Raw genomic sequence first — 15,687 nt, 5'->3', positions numbered from 1 at the left:
CAAGTAATTAGTTACACAGTGCTAAAAAATGAAGACAAAACTTACCAGTGTCCAATTAGTCTTCAATTGCCCGACGATTATGTTCCACATCCAATGCAAGACATAATAGCCACACTCATAGGCTCCGCTTTGAACGTGACTCCACATTGAATGGGAAAAATCATTCAACGTTACAATTAACATGTTTTCCAAATGGAAATCAATTGTATCCAAATTCAAAATGTACGACTAACCTTCACTTCAATCCACCGTGGTGTATTGTGACCAAATTTCCCATCACTCTTGGTTTCCAAAGTCTTAAATGCACTGTAAAGAAACATTAAAATTGTTAGCTAATGTGGGCAACACTATTACAGTACCGCGGGTTCTATAACCAAAATTCCACAACTTAAAATGAGTTACTTAACTTGTTAATTGCAGCTTTTATATGAACATCTGGCCTTCTACGCAAAGAACAAAACCATACGGCAGTATTTTTTTTAGGACACAAAACAATGAGCTGCCAATGTCCCCTACATTTGCGTGTACAACAATGATGTATCAATAACACAAACATCATTTAACTTATAACACAACATAGTCAACTTACTGATTCAAATAAGCGCCTAGATAGGCATCTCGGTTCGATTCCTTAAGCAATTTTTCAATGTATTCTTCACATTGTCCACGTCTATCATTTGCATTCAGTATAGCCTGCGGCTCAAGGAATCCATACACTGATCCTAGACCGTCGCTTTGACTGAATTGGTCCATATAACTATTTTTAACAGTTGAAAAATTCAGTTAACATCATGTATATAACGCAGTAGACATACATTATTAGTGAATGACATGAAATATATTTACATGGTCCACAATTGTAGTATAACTATGTTCAAACACTGTACGCCTGATATTATTTCATTCACATCAGCACAGGTTACGAACAATGATGCAACTGCATTTGGAATTCCAAATTTAGTTACATCCCACACTAACTCTACAGGCTTCTCATAAATGTCAACTAGGCTCTTAATCAACTCGCGCAAGGGGTCATCTACAACAACATCGTTGACCGCTTCAACAGCTTCAGTGTCTTTAGTTGGACTGCTGCCCTCATGCTAAATATTTAAGGAAACCAACAATTAAACTAATGTTAGGAAGTGTGTTATGATATAGGTACGTATGTATAGAATTGGAAAACATAAAAAGTAAAATACCTCAATAAAGATTTTTTTAACAAGTGGTGTTGTCCATGCAATGAATGTGTGAAGGGTCTGCCTGACACACTTAATCTCTGATGTTGGGAATGGGACCTCAACATCACTGTTAATAACTTGCTCAACACTAACCCTTACGACATCGTCTGTATAAGCCACATTGTGTATGGTCGAGCCTCCGTCATATGTTTTTCCCAAGGCCACTAACTCAATTGAATCTTGGCGCTGCACATACAACCCCATAGGGGGTTCGACAGGAGCAACATCATTAGGTAGACATGGGTTGACAACACTCTCTGCATTGCTCCCTTTTGTGCTCACTCGTGCTCCTAGCACATGTATATCTGGCTGAATATGTGTTGGGATCAACGATCCCCTCTACGACATCTCAAGTATGATTTGTTCCTTCAACTCATCTTTCAATACCTGTATTTCATTTTTCCACTGTTCCTGTAGGCCTCCAATTATTTCAGCCCATTGTACATGGCTGATCGACCCTGATGAGCAACTGGAGCCACGTGCTACCCTTCCAAAGTATTGACTTATTGTGACCCCAGACCCCACTGCCCGAACATGGCCTCCATGATCCGGTGGCCCGATGGCAGTGTTCAGTATGCCTTCACGACCATGGGGGACAAAGGTACCCTGTCTCGTTTGTTCTTCCAATGAGGCTTGCATCAAGCACATTATAAATGTACAATTAACTTACAATCTGAACAACCAAGTCATAAAATTATCAAAAACAAACAATTATTTCAAATTTCAGTAAATTGTATTAGAAATGGAACAAGCAACTCACAATTTTATCAGATATTTCTTGTGCCGAATGAGATGTCATCTGTCCATATTGCTTAGTGCGTGCCAACACCCACTTGGCATGTCTTTGAATGAGAGATGGGGGATCCCCAGAGTTTGGTGTATTCTCAGTTGTCATTGCGTCATGTTGTCTTTTCTTCATCTTCTCGTCCATCATCTTCTTTTCAAGCAAATCATACCCCCCACAAGAAAGTACATGGGGGTATTCATTGTATTTTTGAATCTCTTGCATTTTCTTCCTGATTCCCTGTGATATAGCAATTTATTTAATAATCATCAAAGATTAAGTTGGCTTTATATTCACCAATTTATTTTTTGAAACATTGAAAGATATTGACCTCTAACCTGCCAATTAGGAGTTTTGCGGCTTGCAGCAAATTGCTCCCAAGTTTCTTTATCTACGTCATATTTGACCGGAGGATCATGTTCATGTTGACCTTCAGAGTTACCATACACAAATCTAGTCATCAGGTTACATTTAAATTGCCTCCATCTACTGGCCACGGTGGACATGACCTTTTTCTTTGCATTCAATGCTTCTGGGATATCAAATTTTGCCTACATTACAAAGGGTTTTGTAAATGTTTGACAAATTGCATACCATTCAATTTTATGAGCAAATAAACCAACATGTACTCAATATTAAAATCACTTACCAAAATGTCATTCTATACTAGGTCCTTTAGCGTGTCTGGAACATCTTTCCAGCTATTATGTGCAATGGGAATTTTCTCTCTGGCCACGACCCCAAGATAATTGTGGAATTTCTCTTTGAATGGACCCGATCCTCGGCCAATTGCGGCATCCACGTAAACAGTTGGTTTTGGCTGATCCAATGCTCTTACAGTCAACCTCCGTAGCCGTGTTGATTTTCTAGTATTCCTAGACTTCGTTGGTGACTGAATATTTGACTTCGGAGGGGACGCTGGTGGGGTTGCCATGAACCTGTCAAAGAAAAAGAAGTATGTTATAAACAACAACGTACTAATTTTATAAACTTACTGAAAAGGAAATATATGAACATTAATATCATACAAAACACAAAAGGCATAAGGTTATTACATGTCATTGATAAGAATTAGTTATGTAACAATGTTCTCCCATAGTCCTTCATCATGATCATTACGATTTGTGTGTACATCGTCAACATAGTGTGAATCATTCATATTAGGCATAATTGTCGAAAAAGGTGGTGTCTCACAAATATCAAGCATCATTGGATCATGTGCGGCATTTAAACCACTAGATCTTCCTTGTAGAACCACTGAATATCTTGAATCGCAAGGGTCTTCGACATAAAATACTTGTCATGCTTGTTGTGCCATAATGAAAGGTTCGTCCATGTAACCCACCTTGTTGAAGTCCACTAAGGTAAATCCCATTTCATCTTGTCGGACACCGGTACGGGCATTGATCCACTTACACTTAAACACAGGCACTCTAAAACCAGTATAGTCAAGTTCCCAGATTTGTTCAATGACTCCAAAGTAATGCATAGATGCTCGAATAGGATTGTTGTCTGATGCACTGCAAAAGTGATCCGAATCAGCATCAACAGTCGCCCCACTATTTTGCATCGAGCTTTTCTCATCTTGGGACTTAGTATAGAAGGAATAATTGTTGATGTGATACCCTTGCCACGTCGAAACATTTAGATTTGGCCCAAGAGCTAACAATCGTAATGTTTTCGAAGTAGCCTCATCAGCAAATATTGTGTGTCTAAACCACTTCATGAAAGTTCTGTTGTGCTCTTGCAAAACCCTCATCATGTTGAATTTTGGGTTAAGTGCGGTGACTTCTTTTTTGTGGGCATCTATGTATGGAATGACCTCTGCTGCATTATTCAATATATATAGATGTGCTTGTGAGATCTCGTGGCGAGTCATTGTCACAACATTGTAGCCTTGTGTACCCTTGCCCCCTAGTGTCGCCACATGACGAGGTTTAGGTACCCCGACAGATTTAGCAGCTTCAATGTACTGCGAGCAATACTTAAGAGATTCTTCAGCAACATACCTTTCAACAATCGAAGCTTTTGGTCGGTGTTGATTCTTGGTATACCCCTTTAACACCTTCATGTACCGTTCAATTGGATACATCCACCATAAAAATACAGGACCACACAACCGGATCTCCCTGACTAGATGAACAATTAAGTGAACCATTATGTCGAAAAATGATGGAGGAAAGTACATCTCCATCTGACAAAGGACAATGGCAGCCTCGTTCTCCAATTCATCCAATCTTGCAGGGTCAATGAATTTGCTACATATAGCATTAAAAACAAAGCATAGACGAGTTATGGCAACCCGAACTTTGTCAGTCAAGATTCCCCGAATTGCTACAGGCAGTAGTTGTTGCATTAATACATGACAATCATGAGATTTCAAGCCAACCAATTTAAGATCATTAATGGATACAAGGCTGTTGATATTTGAAGAGTATCCTTCAGGGACTTTGACATTCCACAAACAATGAAAAAAACTCCTTTTTTCCTTTGTTGACATTGTGTGGCATGCTGGGGGTAGATATGTTCGCGAACCTTTTGCTATTGGATATGTAATTGCTCCCGTATACCCATGTCAACCAAGTCTTGACGATACTTCAAACCATCCTTTGTCTTGCCTTTAATGTTAAGAAGGGTTCCAATTAAACTATCACAGATATTTTTCTCCATATGCATGACGTCTATACAATGTCTAACATCAAGATCAGACCAATAAGGAAGCTCAAAGAAAATGGACCTTTTCTTCCAGATGTTTGTCTCACTACTGTTTTTTTTACGTCTTCCCAAAGATAGTTATGATGTCGTTCACACGATCATGTACTTCTTTACCTTGTAATGGTTTTGACACACTTTCATTTTCTTGAGATCCATTGAAAGCTTTCTTCAATCGTCGATATGGATGGAACTGGTTCAGAAATCTTCGATGTCTTGTGTATATTGTTTTCTTTCCATGTTTTAGTTGGACGAAACTTGTATTTTTCTCAGATATAGGACATGCATGATGGCCTTTCACACTGTAACCACTTAAATTTTCATATGCTGGAAAGTCATTTATGGTACAAAAAACCATTGCACGCAACCTAAAGGTCTCCTACAAATTCCCATCCCAAACACATACCCCGTGTTCCCACATTGTTCGTAGGTCTTCAATCAACGGAGTTAGATACACGTCAATATCATTACCGGGCTGTCTTGGTCCTGCTATCATCATACAAAGCATTATGTACTTCCGCTTCATGCACAACCAAGGAGGAAGGTTATAAATCATCAACAAAGTAGGCCATGAACTGTGACTGGTGCTTAAGTTACCAAAAGGGTTCATTCCATCAGAGGCAAGACCAAGCCTTAGATTTCTGGCCTCATTCCCAAAATCATGATACAAAGAATCGAATGCCTTCCATTGCGGACTATCAGCCGGATGTCGGAGCAATCCATCAATTTTTCTGCCTTCAACATGCCACATCAACTATTTTGTATCGTATCTATTAGCAAACAATCGCCTAAACCTTGGTATTATTGGAAGATACCAACAAACCTTTGCTGGATGACTGTTCTCTGCGGTTGCAACATCACTCTCTTCATGGTTGTTGACCTTGAAGTGGGATACACCACATGTTGGGCATGTGCGCATTTTTGCATACGCATTTCTATACAATATGCAATCATTTGGGCATGCATGGATTTTCTAGTACTCCATTCCCACTGGACATAAGATCTTCTTCGCCTCGTATTGACTTTTTGGCAATGTGTTATCTTCAGGAAGCAACTTTTTCAATAACACTAGCAATTCAGTAAAGCTCTTGTCACTCTAGCCAAATCGTGCCTTTAAGTTGACCAAAGCTAAGACCGCAGACAACCTTGTGAATGTTGTGCACCCAGAATACAAAGGAGTCTTTGAATCATTCTCTATTTTGTTATACAAAGGAGCATGTGCTTGCCGAAAACCATCCTGCCCTAGGTCGCGAATCATGTCTTCTATACGACAACCCGTATCTACATCGACTGCCTCGGTGTGAGACAATGTTGGATTGTCTGGCAATTCCCCATGCCATATCCAGTTTGTGTAATTTTGAATCATCCCGTGACATATTAGATGTGATCTTATTTCATTTAGCGTCTGGTGTCTACCATTTGCACATTTTACACATGGACAAAAATATTTGCCGCGTAAGGAGGGGGCATGCATTTCGGTAAATTGGAGAAACTGTTCCACCCCAGTCCCATACTCAGCAGTGATGCGTGATGCTCTCATCCAACTTCGATCCATGTTGTCTGTTTGCTGCACAACCTTATGAAGTTATGTAACATGCATGCGACATCTCACTTTTCTAAGTAAAGGTGTGGCCCTATCCCATTCAGGAAGTAATTTTTTTTATAGTAGATTGAATACTACAAGTTAATTGTCTTTTCTAAATTTGACAAAATTTTGGCAGCATTTCGCCTAAGTCCCCAAGTACACAAGATGAAAGCGGTGATGTATTGTTATCCACCACATTCAAGTATGCACTCAGAGAACAAAGGGAAATGAAGTATACCGAAATGTTGACAAATTTAAGAAAAGAAAATTAACCTATACATAATAATCTACTATAAAAAAGATTCTTCCCAAACTATCCAAACGGACAATTCAAGATTCAATACACCGATTAATACAAACTATCTGTATTAATCGATGTATAGAATCTCAAACGGGAAACTAAGGTTCACTCACAATGGTCATAATTTAGTTATATAATACATCACGCCATGTATAAAGAAGCATTCAATTATCATTGTTGTGAGTCAAAGAAATACAAACCTCAAAAATATGGTAAATAACAACTACGACTGTGACGACAGTAATGGCAAGGCAAAGACAGCAGTGTAGATTCAACTCCTCAGTACATGAGAAAATTCATTGGTTCTAGGTTATTTTTCAGAAGCAACTACCTACAAACAATAAACACATAATATCCAATATATCAGAGCTTATTTCTAGTTCTCAAGCACAAGGTATGAAGAATCGTGTAATTAAGGATGTAAATAGGAACTGTAACTGACTGACATAAAAGTTACAAATAAATTTGTATACTAAACTCCAACAAAATGTAATTAATAAAAATGAAGGTTGGTTAAACTTTCTTCTACCAATAGCATTTTGAATATGTATAAGAGTGTGAAACTAATAACTGTTAGAACAAAAATCAATTGTTCAGAATTTTCGTAATACAAATCCATAATAATTGACTGGCCTTTTACAAATATTAATGCTAACCTCGTCAGCAAGTACTCAACAAAAGAAAAAGGGTGCATAAGCATAAAGAAGGCTTTATTGTAAATGATACATCATGCGTGAAACTGTCTGTGGTTTTCATTTAGCTATTATGAAAAATTTGAGTTATTAAGTAGGCTATATATCAGGTCAAAGCTAAGGATCATTGTTTAGGTATGAGCAATATCAGTCACAAAATACCGGTATTTCTGGGGAGTATCAAGCTAACTGCATGCAGTTTCTGACATTCAAAGGCAAAATTGGATCATTTAGATCCAGCCAGATACATACTTAGCTTTCCAGTGAGCACATTCTTTATTCTCTAGTAGTTCAAGAAGTCCTTCCAGTATCTGCATATTTAATTTAAAGTAAATAATTAAGATATTTAATCAAACGATAAAAGGAAAAATGAAAGAAAAAAAAAAGTGTAGTGAGTTTCAATAAAGGAAACAGTCCAAACTTCATATGTTGAAAATAAAGGATTTCAAATATATACTGCCATAGTTTTCTGTCTAGGCTTTTAACTGTTTAGTGCAAGTTTGGGCACAACAGTGTATATTGGAATGCAAGAAGAGCTCATACCTGTCAATTAACCTCATATATTCTCAATTAAAAACAGTTATAGAAGAATAAAACATTTAAAATTAGTACCTCCAATCTTTCATAGCTGCAGCAGTGAGCTATATATTATCATATTCATGAGATGGACGATAATTTTACCAAAAAAGGGGTGGCGCCACCTATATCTGATCAAACCAGCAGCATTTATAGGAACCTGAAATTAAAACAAATACTCATTAGTGTTAATATCACCATCCTGAAATTAAAACTAGTGGTGCTGGTAACTTAGATACCAAGTCAACCAGAGGGTAAGGTAGCCACCTACTCAAGCCAAAAGGATATTGTTAATTGACCATTCCCAATTCCACATATTATATTTCTTTTAAAAATTTCCCAAGGTGCACAAATATCTTGCCAAAACTTGCTAAACTCTTGTGATTTGTCTAAAAGAAAGTTTATTCCCATAACCACATCTGTATTTCTCTCTAACATTTCTTGAACATAGGACATCTCATAAGAGGATAACTGCCAAATAGCCCTCATCATAAAGGCAAGATTAGCTTCCATCATCTTCCTCAATCCCAAACCTCCCTTACATTTTGGAGCACAAATAACAACCCAAGACATGTGATGGAGGACTATGAAGATAAAAAATGAGTTTAAAATGAAGTCAAATCTTAAAATAAGAATTTATGTAATTGGACTTAAGAATACAATTCATGCACACTAGCCACTAATAACACATGGTCCATGAGCCATCGAGAAGGTGAAAGTCAAATATTATCACATCTTTATATAAAAAGTAACTTAGGAATGGATAGGTAGACTTGTAAAACAATCTCTCTTTTTTTCTCCTTTTTTTATTTACTTTTCTTTTCTTGTTGTTGAGTTTAATCATTTGGTTTGGTTGTAGATTCTCCCCTTTAGAATTGGGTTTAGAACTTAGAAGAAGACAGAAATAAAAATATAAATATAAATTGCACTGTGTTTGTGATCAGTTCAAGAAAAAAGACAAAACTTAAATATAATTTTATATATATTTTTGGTGTTGTTTTTCCATCAAAATTGAAATTTCACCTCAATAATTCAAGTTAACATTTAATAGAAACTTAAACCTTTATTAAGCATATTATCAAAATCATACTTATATTAAATTCTGATTTAAAAAAAAAACACTAGAAATATTTGTGAAACTGCATCTTTATGTTGTCCAATAAATCTCAAGGCTTTTTTAAGTTTTATCATATATTCATTATATTTGTATCATTCACTACAAAAATTTCAATGTAGAAGTACAGTAAAGAATAAACTGCACAACTAGCTAGCAGCTATACTATAATATGATTAGGTTGAAAAGGTAGACAAGCACAACTAGGGTCCTGGTACTGATAGCAAGCACTATTCTTTTTACCTTTCAGGTGGGATAGTACTTCTGCAGAAGCTTTTAATTAAAAAACATAAGGGAGACAGTGAATAAACACGCATATACATGGATAAACAAACTGATGAAAACTACATTTTAACATTGAATCTCACCAACACAACCATATAATCAACTTTCAAATTAAACTCCAGGACAAAATGAACAACTGAAATCCTAAAGAGATATTTATGCTCACTCTTGAAGTAAGTCATATGCATACATATGGCTCCTCCGTAACGTCAAGAATTGAGTAAATATTAACTTTTAAAAACAATATTTACATAACTTTTTAAAAAATACACTATCAGTGCTATATTATTTATTTTTAAAATTACCTCTCCATGTTTCATTGAACATTATTAATTATTAATAATATAAACTTGTACTTTTATTCCTATATTAATGCGTATAGCATTGATATGTCGTCATGCTGATTGATTGTATAATTCATGTCAGTGGTATATATATTTATCCTTATGGATTTCGATTTTAATTATTACAGATAAAACTGTATACTTTTCAGCATTTTGTGTAGTGGGTGTGTGAGATTTTGCAATTTTGGTTCAGCTGGAAATGGATCTGATTGACTCTCAAGGAAGGGTTTTTTTTTTTTTTTTAATTTGGTTATACTTCATTCCACTCAAAAGTACTTCCTTCATTTGTTTATACTTCAAACTTCAAACCACAAGATCATAGGTGTAGCTACGTACCTAGCTAGGTTCTCTCTTTATTTTGAAGGATCTCTCTACACACACATGTCATGTGTGTGGTTGAGAACTTGAGATGTTTCCTTGCAAAGGTGAGGTTGAGAGGAATGTTGTCTGGCTCGAGGTCATGGAGGAGGAGAGTACTCAGATGAGTGAAAGTTTCCAATGGAAATTTACCCTCTTAACACCAAAAAAAAAAAAAAAATTGATTCTGGGACCAGGCTTCATTTCCCCCATCCAACTTTTGTTTTTTATTCCTTTCAGTTTCTTTCTCTCCATTTCATATCTTTCTTGCATGCCCTTATGGTAAGGCTTTCTCTTCCTTTCATCTTTCTCTTAATTTGCTGACACACACAATAACAGTTACTCACTTAGACCTGAAGGGATCAACTTTGTAACAAGAAATGAATCTTCTAGGCATCATGTAGGCAAAACTATCAAAGTTTAAGTGAAATCATGAAAAGAAACAATTTCTTTACAAAAATATAGGACCTCAAGAATAATTATAGTCCATTCAAACATTTATATCTACCATATTAAACTTCAGGATGAAGTTGAAGAATTGAATGAGGGTATAAAATAAACTAATAAATAAAACATATAAAAAAAAAAACACATACTCTTTGTTATCAAGCTTCACCTCAGTTCCCCCATATTCAGGCAAAAGAACAGTATCACCTTCCTTAACAGCCACAGGAATTAGCTTCCCATTCTTACTGTGAAAGCCAGGGCCAACAGCAATAACTTTTTCGGAATTTAGCTAAAGAAAAACATGTAAAAATACATCAACTCAGCAAATGCACTTCAACAAATCAAGAATTTAACACAATATGCATGATTTGCAATGATAAATTGTCAATTATCAGTCTAAAGAAACTGAAACATTAACTTGGTAAAGACTTTGACCATTTCAACCAACAAAACTCAAAATCATCAAATTTAATTGTTATTGGAAATACACTAAGACAACTACTCTACAATACAAAGAACCACAGGATCACAATCCAAAAGAAAAAAAATTGAACAGCAGGCATCGGCTTAATTAGTACCCACCTGGGTACGATATCATATCACAATATCACACACAGAAAATTGGAGAACTTAAATACCCCTAAAAAAAGGAGTGCAAATGGAATAAGTAAATTTGAACAAATCAAGCCAAGATGAAACTTTGAGATGAAAATCGAAGACCCAAAAGGAGGAATTCAAAAGGGTATGAATGAATTGGATTGGGAGAGTAAACCTTGGAGGATTTCTCGGGTAACAAAATGCCAGCGTTGGTCTTTGATGGAGGCACAATTTTCTCCACCAAAACCCGATTGAAAATTCTAGCTTTTTTTAAACAAACGGTTATCTTTTCAAAATGACTTCTAGCTTCTTTGTGTTTCCCTATTTTTGTCTCTCATACATTCACTCAACAGAGACAGAGAAGCATGTTCTCCGGCACAAAGCAAATCTGTCTAGTTTTCTGGTGTAGTATTAATTGAAGATTAAGATTTTAGGGAGATAAGATAGCTATGAAAATATATTAGTAACAAATAAGTTGGCTAATCACAGGCCCTCAGACCTGTGGGAATGTTTATTTCACGTGGACAAGAAAGCTGAATGAAAGCATCAATAGTGAAAACCTATCATATGTGAAATTCTTTTCTTTATCTACAACTAGCTGCTATGCCTCTTAGGTCTTTCTAACATCCCTCTTCTAAAGTCCATTCAGCTTTCAATAATGTTTCAGCTTTCTGTCAATTAACCTGTTTTCTACTTTAGTTTTGATTTCCATGAGAATATACTTAAACATCAGTTCAATTAAAAAGTTATGATCAACTAATGAAATGACAAGTAGTGCTAAAAAGGTGGGGTAACACCACCAGGCAATGACTTTGGTGTATATATGTAGCTTGATGTGTGTAATTGTTTATCACCTCAGAAGCAAATGATGAAAAGAACCATTCAGCAATAAAAGGTAGACATATATCATGAAGATGAGATAATCTTTTCTTTGTGGTGGGAAAGAAAAGAAGGTATAATTAATTGAATAGTGAATTGAGTATAAAAACAAATCCACTTCAATAAGAGCATAAACAGAATCTATGTGTAATATTCATGCACCCTGGACCAATTCTTTGTCATCCTCATTGTCGTCGGTGCCTTGTGAGGAACACTATTACTCAGCACCATGTGTTCTTTATTTCATCTTCTGTTATCACAATGAGGGGGATCTTGAAAAAGAAGGCATTGAAGGGAATCCAATCCGAATTTTAAAAGTAGCATATACAATGCATGAATTTAACTAAAAAACACTAGCTTTGTCCCTAGACAGGCTCTCATGTCTTGCTCATAATCTCTGGTGACACTTTGTCCTGGGGGAATGTATTGTACTTCATTCTATGCATGAGTGCCTCACATTAATATTGTTTCCTTATAACTACATAAATTATATATCAGCTTATCCTCATCCCTTTTGACTAATTTGGAAACTAATAAAATAATATATATATATATATATATATATATATATATATATATATATATATATATATATATATATATATATAGTTTGGGTAAATTATGTTTAGATTTTTTTAATTTCTGGTCAAAAAAAGATCCAGATCATACCTTTGGATGATTGCACAACTTTTTGAGAGCTGTTACGTAGGCCAAAATCTTTGATTGCTTCAGTTCTTCAGTAATTGCCCGCTTAACCTGTGATTGAGGACATGGATTTATCAATTCGGTTTTGATAATCTTGTTTCTATCAATTCCCAACAGAGTAAAACACCTTATATATGAAAAAAAAAATGGCTCAACAAAAAATGGACTTTACATTTTTGGATTGTATAAAATGTTTATATAGGTTTGACTGTAGTGGAGTCAACCTGCAGCAAACAACTTCAACTATCTGTGCCACAAAAGAAATAGGTCATGGATATAAGATTAAGAGCATAGATAATCAAACAATAAAGATACAGTCCATTCATCACTTATTTTTTTCCTATGAATAAATGAAAAGTGTTTTTTCCCTTGATGACATGAAAAATCAAGGCATGAAACCAGATTGAATTACTTTTATTGCAGCATTGTTAGCTCCTATTGCTTCTGTGGCATACTTTCTAAAACTTTGGAATATTTTAAAGTTGAGTTTTATAATTTGGAATGTTCACCCAAACAAATGTTTTAAGATATAAAAGCTCTGTTATGAATGACACCCAAACCAAGTTATATTATATAACCTTGATTTACTTACAAAGCCTTTTCAAAACACAGCAAACCTACAATTACTACCCCATATAGGTATATATACACTCAATTAACTATATGTTTGGTTATACAAGTAAAGCTACTAATTCGAGTCAACTTAAGCTAGCAACACAAAAACTACTATGTAGTTGGGCATATAACCAAAGAAGCTAAAAAATCTTGATAAAACTTACTTTAATTTTAAAAAGCATCATATTGAGATGCTTCAATCAAGATGGGCATATTATTATAGGAAAGACTGATGATGTCATATTATAATAGGAAAGGTCAAGGATCAAAAGAGAAGGAATGTTTGGGCAAAGAGGAGATGACAAAACAATGTTATTATGACGAAGATAAAGCTCCTGAAGATTAAAGGATTCTGATCCATTCAAATACAATATGATAAAAGCATGCCACACAATTTTATCCATGTCCAATTTCAAAAAGGGTGCATCCTTTATTCATAAAATTTCTCCCATTTCATCTTATATTTTCCATGATTTACCTAAGCTACACTATTAAGATGACAATTTTACGTGTGTCTAAGCTGAGTTTTTCGTTCAAGAATTCAATTGGACATACACAGCTTATACCAAAGACAACCTGAACTTTTTAAACCTATAAACATATTACAAACATGCAGAATAGGTATAATATCTGAAACCTAATAATCATGTGATTATTTATAAATAGAAAGTGGCTTCTGCAGAGTAAGCAGCCATATTTCTAAGCAAAGTACTATGCAATATATTGCTTATTGATTGGTGAATTATAAAGAATTCAAAAAACAAAAGTATAATTTAGGCCAAACAAAAAGAAAAGAATATTTTCCAAATGTTATTCTAAATTTGTTTTTCACTGTTATCTCAGCATTCATCGCTGCAGAAGAGAGGACTCGCTACAGGAACAAACTTAGAAAGGCAGAAATTCCAGCGCCGCCCTAATCTAACAACCTGCCTTCAAAGTTTAATTAACTAATAATCAGAATCCGAAAAACCACAAAAATGACAATAGAACCATCTTTACCCTAAATCCAGGATCAAATCCACAGAAATCCACCCTAGAGAAAGAGATGAAGAAACCAAAACCAGACCAGACCAGTCAAAGACATCTTTGGTGTGCTAACTGCTAAATCCATAAATCCTCATATGATAAAATTCACAAAAAAATTGAGACATTTGTTTTATCGTTTTTATTAATTTTTTTCTAAATAAAGAAAAGCAACAACAAACAGGAACAAGAGAAAGGAACTCTGTGGGATGATGCCCTATATCCTAGAGTACAGAGTAGCATACTGCAGCTCTTACACATATAGTACATTAGTAACTTTCATGCTAGATCCGTTTACTCTTTCTTGTGTGATTGGGTACTGAGATCCAAATTTTTTTATGCAGCAAATTAAAATAATATAAAAATCTCAAACCGAAAACAACCCCCAGATCTATATACCTATATCTGCAACTTCAGAAACTTATGAATGATGAAAATGTTATCTTCTTTACCAGAACACAGACATGGTGTCCACCTCCCAAAACTTGAAACCAGTTTTGGGCTTTAATTTCTATATATACTTTAGTTAGTTTTTATTTTTATCAGAAAGGAATAAATCTCATTGAAAGGGGGAATTACTAAGAGAAAAAGAACACATCATGACATAACCAAATTAAGGAAGAGGAAATATACCCGGATCCAGAAATCAGATATAATAGCAAATCCTAAAATATGCAGATATGGTTAGGCAGAAGATAGAGGTTGGATGTTCTGATAGAAATTGTGATAGAAGCCCTAGGTAGGTAAGGACGAAATTGAAGACATTGAGGCTTGAGAAACCCAAATGGCTATGGATAATGGAGCATAATCGCATGTCTTTGAATGATTACACAAAGGGAAAACACCAAACAAGGGCTCAAATAGAGCAACAGGCAGTGCCCGTCCTTGAGTGACAGAAAATGACATCTTCTTTTAGCCTTTATTTTTCTGCAGCTTATCTAACCCTCAATGTCTGTCATTTTATGGTTTGCACACTTCTCATTCAGAAGCTAAAACATAAGGTTCTACACATGCTCTTGTCCAAAAGCTAAAACTAACTTATGATAAAGCTAATAAGAAAGTAGAAAACGAAACACATAGAAAAATCAAAGAGAGGAAAAAAGAAACCTTACAAGATGAGAAGGCTAGGGTTCAGTTTGGCCTTCTTCGAGGATGATTATGGGGTTTATTGTAACTTCTCAAGCCTCTCACGAACAGCGGCCAAATACGTTTCACCTTTGAGTCACGGGGTGTGCTTGTCGGCGCGGAAGGGAGAGTACCGAAGAGGTGACTGAAGCAGTGATGAAAGTTGTGTAGGGCAATTGAGCGAAGAAGCTAGGTCATCGGTGAGGTCTGAAACGCGAGTGAGGTCCACAGTAACGCGAGTGAGGTCACTAAGTGTCACGTGACCATCTACATGTCGTGCACACCACATCGGTCTCCATGAAACAAAC

The 15,687-nt window shown here is 35.5% G+C and overlaps 1 protein-coding gene and 1 non-coding gene across 2 annotated transcripts; one reads left to right on the top strand and one right to left on the bottom strand.

The window, feature by feature from the left end:
• Nucleotides 1-3,177: 3,177 nt before the first annotated feature.
• Nucleotides 3,178-15,668, bottom strand: LOC100784785 (10 kDa chaperonin, mitochondrial). Its single transcript, XM_041016177.1, has 4 exons — nucleotides 15,514-15,668; nucleotides 11,208-11,292; nucleotides 10,585-10,724; nucleotides 3,178-3,211 (listed from the first exon to the last, which is right to left on the bottom strand). The coding sequence occupies exons 1-4, from the start codon at nucleotides 15,666-15,668 to the stop codon at nucleotides 3,178-3,180; spliced, it is 414 nt and encodes a 137-aa protein (XP_040872111.1).
• Nucleotides 10,044-10,222, top strand: MIR166L (microRNA MIR166l). The gene has a single exon (NR_126688.1). It is a non-coding gene; the product is annotated as a microRNA MIR166l (primary transcript).
• Nucleotides 15,669-15,687: the final 19 nt, after the last annotated feature.

This window comes from Glycine max, chromosome 6 (genome assembly GCF_000004515.6).
Source record: "Glycine max cultivar Williams 82 chromosome 6, Glycine_max_v4.0, whole genome shotgun sequence".
NCBI classification, from domain to species: domain Eukaryota; kingdom Viridiplantae; phylum Streptophyta; class Magnoliopsida; order Fabales; family Fabaceae; genus Glycine; species Glycine max.
Note: the sequence above shows the minus strand (reverse complement) of the source record. Positions and strands in the feature narration are given on the sequence as shown.

What these genes read in the sequence shown, in the direction of transcription:
- LOC100784785 (XM_041016177.1), bottom strand. Translation starts at nt 15,668, where the DNA reads ATGTGGTGTGCACGACATGTAGATGGTCACGTGACACTTAGTGACCTC. An exon ending in CTGCTTCAGTCACCTCTTCG is followed by an intron (nt 11,293 to 15,513) that starts GTACTCTCCCTT and finishes AAAAAAAGCTAG; the next exon opens with AATTTTCAATCGGGTTTTGG. An exon ending in GTGAAGCTTGATAACAAAGA is followed by an intron (nt 3,212 to 10,584) that starts GTATGTGTTTTT and finishes GATATTTGTGAG; the next exon opens with ACACCACCTTTTTCGACAAT.